Source organism: Olea europaea, chromosome 21 (assembly GCF_002742605.1).
Source record: "Olea europaea var. sylvestris chromosome 21, O_europaea_v1, whole genome shotgun sequence".
Taxonomy (NCBI): Eukaryota; Viridiplantae; Streptophyta; class Magnoliopsida; order Lamiales; family Oleaceae; genus Olea; species Olea europaea.
The window spans coordinates 17996617-18003112 of record NC_036257.1 but is presented as its reverse complement, the minus strand read 5'-3'; the positions used below and the strand labels follow the sequence as shown (position 1 = coordinate 18003112).

Genomic DNA, 6496 nt, shown 5'->3' with positions numbered 1-6496 from the left:
TTTGAAAGACTTAGACCGAGGAAGATTCCAGTAGTGTTACCCAAGAGATTTAAATCTTGGTTAATTTTCGTATTATTGAATCAAGACTTTGTTTTTAATGTTCTGATAGAGAAGTCACCGATTTATTTAGTTATATTTTTATCTTTATCATGTCATTTAACGCAGCGACACATCAATTGATTGATCAATAGACGTAATATGAATTTATTTACCGATTAATTTATGTAACCGTTGTTTAGTTTAAGTTAAGCAACGATGCTTAGGGTCTATTTGGTACGGCTCTTGAAACTAAAAAAAATTATTTCAGAACATGTTTTGATAATTTTCTGAAAATAGAAAAATTTTTAGAGGAAGTTAATTTAACTTAGTTTTCTCATAAACTTCTTCTACAAAAAAAAGTAGAAGTCCTTGCAAATGTACGTACTATTGATACATTATTTCTAGTATTTTGAACATTTCAAAATACCAAATAGTTAGATGTGAATTAGTCCATATAAAAAAGAGGGTGTGCATGATTCACATTCACTTCTTTCTCTCATATAAGTATATACTTAAAGAAATTCCAATTTTATTTTAAACTTTCAAGAACACATTCACCAGAACACAAAGAATGCGAAAAGGGGCTAAAAGTGCATAGGAGTATCTATCCATCTGCCTTCATATCTCCAGCCAAAATGGTATATAATTCATCAACTTTCGCAATCACGTATGTATATCAAACACGCACACAAACACGAATATTACCTAAAGTTTTCATTATTTTTCTGCAGAAAAAAGCGGTTATAAAGGTGTCTATGAATGGCCCGAGGTGTCGCCCAAAGATTCTCAAGTTTCTAGTTCAAGTTTTAAAGCTAATGGTACCCTATGAAGTCATATGGAAAATAGGGAACAAATCTACCAGCAAAAGAAGAAAAAGGGCCATGGAGATTGCTGCCACTTCTCCAGGTTTGTGTTAAATATTATAATATATTCGAAAAATAAGACAAATTTGTGCAAAATATTATGTTTTTTCCAACATGTAGGAGTGCTATCTATAGCAATACAGGGGGACGAGAAGGACCAGCTAGTTGTGACCGGAGAAGGATTCGACTCTGTTAAACTCACCATGGTGCTAAGGAAAGAGGTGGGCTTTGCTTCGGTTATAAGTTTTGGACCCGACAAGAAATGAGGTTCGTGAGAGTTAGAGAGTACTTGTACGAGGACGAGGTGCAGAATCAAGAATGTCTATCACATAGCCGAAAGCTTTGAAAATCTTAAAATTGAAGGGAATGAATGAGTAGTACTATTTGTAATTTGGTGTGCTCTATATTGTTATGTCTAAGGTGTTACTACTGATACATGCAAGAAGAAACTACACTGCAAGTGTTATCAGCAAATTTTATTTTTGAATAAATATTATTTGGATCGATATCGAACTACTTTATCGCACATTAATAAATTAAATATTCAGCGGAAAAATATATTTGAGTGTACATCAATTAATTAGTGGATCATTTTATTTCAGTTCCTTCCATGAACTTATTCGTTGTTGTATAAATTTTGTAATTATGCTGATAACAGTGACATGACGAACTTTTTTTTTTTTTTTTAAATGAAAGATGATGATTATTATTTTTTTTAAATTCCAAGGTTAACAAAGCAATTAACCCTTTACAAATTAAAAATTAGAACAGTCTTTCCATAAAAGAAAAAACATTTTTTATTGCAGTCCAATGAAGATGGACTTTTCCTTTCTTAATGACCTCTGATAATAAATCCAAAAAGTACATAAAGGTTTTGTTTCACTCTGATAATAACATTTTTGTTGCGCCCGGATGAACACGGCAATCCAGAAATAATAATGATATTCACAGTGAAAATTATCGACAATCATCTTACATGGTATAACAAATTGCCATGTGCATGCCACGTATGACGACTACCGGCAATCTTATTCCAACTATTTGGTTTGAAGTTAACACGAAATATATATATAAAAAAATTAATTTAATCATATATAAACATTAGCTAAACATAATAATAATTTAAATGAGTAAAACTTTGTCCACCTTTTAATTTCATCTTTCTTGAGTCTTTAATACGGAACGTGTGATCACCAAATCATATCTTTCGAGTTTAATTTTATGCAAAAAATATTAACTAATATTAATATGACCATAGACTTAACTTTTGTTTGGAAAGATTAATTTATAAATAAATAAATAAATGAATAGTGTTTTTGAATTCATTAGCCCGAAGGGATATGACATATGTCGAATATATCTCACGGCGTTGATTTTGACGTAGACATTCTCACAACAGTAAAGACTTTTGTTATACAAATGTTGTGATTTTAATTGCCTGTAAAATCTCACAACATCCTGATTTTTCTGTTTCTTATTTAATTAATTAATTAATTAATTTTTGCATGGGGTGTTCAAAGAGTAAAAAATTGATCGACGCGCTTAGATGGATTTGAGGTGTATGAGAGATTCTATACGATTGTATAGCTTTTCACTTACTGGAAGTTTTTATTTTTGATAGCCCGTAATTTTTTTTTTTCGATTTGAAGATTTTCCATCTTTATATTCAATAATATTGAAAAATCGAGGAATTGATCTAAGTTTTTGACACAAACTCTTGTTTGTTCCATCGGTTATAAGTTATAAAGCACAAATGGTACCCGAACTTTTTAAAAAGATACACATAAATTTCATTTTTCTTGACCAATACCCAAGCTTCCAAATAAGTTCTTAACATCTTTTATAGATATCAATTTTTCATAATCCGTACCCGATAGTTTAAAAATAAATGCTCATCTATACCTAATTTAACTAGTTGTTAATAACTCTAGACAACCGATGGCATTAATCAACTCCTTTAGCAACATAGTAAACACACATGATCAAGAACTCTACAAAACACACTCATTGTTGACCAAATGCACATCTTTAATCATTAAAGTGAATCTTAATTTCGTCTCTCTTTTGCTGTTGAATTGTGTTATTACGATATTAATTGTTATTGAATGAGGTTAAAAAAAAGATGTGAAAATGTATAGGCAACATAAAATTAACATTTCAGAGCAATTTGGGACCATAGATTTTGAAAAAAAATAAAAATAAAAAATGGATGATTGTTGTGAGGACAAGTATGGCAATTTTCAATAATGCAAAAATACGAGATCCAATAAGAAGGTTGGCCCGGCGGCTTGACTTAAAGTCAACATATTGCACTTTTATTCACACCCGTTAATTGGATTAATGAAATAATTGATGTCACAGCTTAGTTAGCAAATAATTAAACCGTAATTCTCCATTTTTAATTATGTTAATTAATACTGGGCTTGTGCAAAAAAATCTAAAAGAAAATCGACGAACTCAGTGAAACCAAACCAACTCAAGTCGGTTTGCATCGGTTTGACAGGGTAATTGATTTGATTTTTTATTTTTTATTTTTTTTAAAAAATAAAATAATAGTGGGTCGGTTCAGCCATGGTTTGAAGCCTCAAACTGCTGATTAACCAAACTGATCCAATGAACTTACATGTTTATATTTTTTTAGTTATTTGTATATTTTGGAAGAAAAAATATTAAAACTAATATAAATTTTATTAATGCAAGGAGCAAATCACTTGTGGATTCTTACCTAGAATATTATTAGGGGTGGAAATGGTCTAATTCGATTCGGTTCGGTTCTCGAACCCGAAATTTTCGGATATTTAATAAATGAAACTGTCGGATCTAATTTTAATTATGAAACCGTTCGGGTTTGATTTAGTTCAATTCGATTCAGTTCCATTCGATTCCCAGGTTCTATACTATACTTAATTTTTTTTAATATTTACAAAATTACATTAATTCAACTAATGACATATTCAATCTTAACTCTTACAAAATAACGTAGTCGAATATTATATGTCTTTTGTAAAATCATATTTTTCGGTTTGATTAAATTAACTAGTTAGTAAATTTATTTAGAAAAAATAAAATAATTTCACTTATTTAAAATAAATAAATTAAAAAATTAAGGAGATTCAATTTTTCAATTTTTTTTTATTTAGAACGAGAACTGAAACGAACCCGTCAGTTCTCGATTCAGATATCCGTTCAGATATTTAATTTAAAAAGAATTGCTCGATTCAAAAATTTTGTCCAACCCTACATATTACCTTGTTTGAGTTCTATTCTTTGAAAAAAAATACATTTTTAAATAATATTTGACATCATTTAATAAAATAATATTATACATAAATTCAAAATTTCTCTAATTTTTTAACCTTATGTTTCTTATTAATATACTATTTAAAAATATATTTTTTATATAAAAGGGATGGGACTCAAACAAGGGTCAAGAGTATAATATTCTATGAAAAATAATATAATTTGTTTTAAAATATTTTTGTGGGGACAAGTACAGAAATTTTCAATATACAAGATCCAAGAATATGCTTGGCCTGGCGGCTTGACTTAAGGTCAACATATTACACTTTTATTCACAGCCGTTAATTTGACTAGTGAAAAAATTGATGTCGCAGCTTTGTTAGCTAATAATTAAACTGCAATCCACCATTATAGTAGGCCAGTGCCGAAAAAATTGACCAAATCAATGAAATCGAACCAGAGTAAGTTTGAATCGGGTTGAGAAGATAAGTGATTTTTTTTTTTAATTTTTATTTTGGACAAAACTATGGTGGGTCAATTCAACTATGTTTGAAGCCTCAAATCGCTGATTAACAAAACAAATCCGATCCACTTACATGTTTATATTTTTTGTTTTGTTTTGTTTTTTTTTAGAAAAAAATAAAAATTAGAAGTTAAGTCCTAATCTCATAATTATATATCGATTCTCTCCAACCTATGATGTTACCAATAAATATTAGTATTGAAAATTTCCTTTCATAAGTTCATTATGTTATACTTGACTCTTTTTTTTTTTTTTTTTAATTCAAGCAATCAGGCTACATAATACATAAAAAAATAACACAATTCTTAAGTTTTCTATTGACCCATCTCTATTAACCTGATTTTATTTGTCATTCAATAATTCTTATAATATAAAGTTATTTAGTTATTTTAGTTATTGTATTCCAAATGGGTCCAAAATTCAGACAATTTTTTTTTTTAAATTCAATTTGGACTTATTGTCCAAACCAACTGACTGAACTGAATCAAACCAAAATTGATTTTAGTTTTGGTTCGATTTGATTTAAAAGCTATAATCGATTTGGTTTGGTTTGGTTCGATTAAGAGTTATAGTAGATTGGTTTTGGTTGAAATTCACCCAAATCGACTAATTTGATTTTGGTTTTGGATTGAAATCGAAACCAATTGAAACCAAATCCCTCACAGGCCTAATGAATACAAGTAAAGTGATCATCTTGAAACAATAATAAATTTAGTGATCAATATCGAATTTAGCTAAAAGTATCAATATATGTAACTTTTTAAAATAACTTAGATGAGTAGTGATATAACCTAAATGAGAGTTAATTGTTCCAATAGTTACTGAACTTATGTCCATAATTTTGATTGGTCATTGAAATTTAAAATGTCGAGTTTTGTTCATTGAAATTAAGTCCATGTCTTCGATTGTTTATCGAAATTTAAAATGTCGAGTTTTGATCATTGAACTTTGAAAAATGCTATACATTACTCACTATAAACTCGACATTTTAAATTTCAATGAGCAACCGAAAACATGGACCTAAGTTCAATGATCAAAGCTAGAAATTTTAAACTTCAATGACTAATCAAAGAAGTGGACATACGTTTAAAACACTAGAACAATTAATTCCCTAAAAGAAGTAAGACTATAAAAGATATGTTTTGAGTGATGGAGCCTAAGAAGTAACTTCTAGAGCCCGACTAATTGCGAAAACAGCTTGAAAACAATTTATGCCGTAAACTTCTTGTTAACAATTTAATTTATGTGGGACCAATTAAGATTAGATTTACTATGACATATTCAATAGTTTCTCATATGATCTACGTTTTAAGACTAACTAAGCATGGTTACGTCATTGCTGACACAATGGGTCATGAAGTCCTACGTTTACACGTTTTTCAATCAACAAATATATATTTTAAACTTTTGTCAATTCTATCGTGCTACACACTAATAAAAAGTGTTATAAGAGGAATAAAATAATTAAAAGTTTGTTTGAAGAGCATTTACAAATTGTTTAATTAATTAATAAGTAAAAATAAATTATAAATAAATGAGTAGTAATTGTGAATCTCACGAAATGTGTAGATAAAAACTGAATTATTATTTATAAACAATTTATAAACATTGGGCAAAAATAGTCTAATTCGTATTATATTTATAATAACAATGACTATGTTGTACACTCTAAGAATTTGATAAATTACAAATCATTTGGAAAAACAAAGTCATTCACGTTTAGGGTGTCAAGTGAGATGTGTAATAACTTGCAAGTTAACACATACATAATTCTTTAATAATCATTTCTTGTCCACACTCATTTTTAACTCACACATTATTTCTAAAAAAA

The 6496-nt window shown here is 28.6% G+C and overlaps 1 protein-coding gene across 1 annotated transcript; it reads left to right on the top strand.

Annotated features, from left to right (window-relative positions):
- The first annotated feature begins 512 nt into the window (after positions 1-512).
- LOC111370985 (heavy metal-associated isoprenylated plant protein 41-like) lies at positions 513-1444 on the top strand. Its single transcript, XM_022992912.1, has 3 exons — positions 513-677; positions 771-945; positions 1023-1444. The coding sequence occupies exons 1-3, from the start codon at positions 675-677 to the stop codon at positions 1166-1168; spliced, it is 324 nt and encodes a 107-aa protein (XP_022848680.1). The 5' UTR covers positions 513-674; the 3' UTR covers positions 1169-1444.
- Positions 1445-6496: the final 5052 nt, after the last annotated feature.

Excerpts from the sequence above, each read along its gene's own strand:
- LOC111370985 (XM_022992912.1), top strand. Across the intron at positions 946-1,022 it reads GATTGCTGCCACTTCTCCAG|GAGTGCTATCTATAGCAATA; the intron begins GTTTGTGTTAAA and ends TCCAACATGTAG.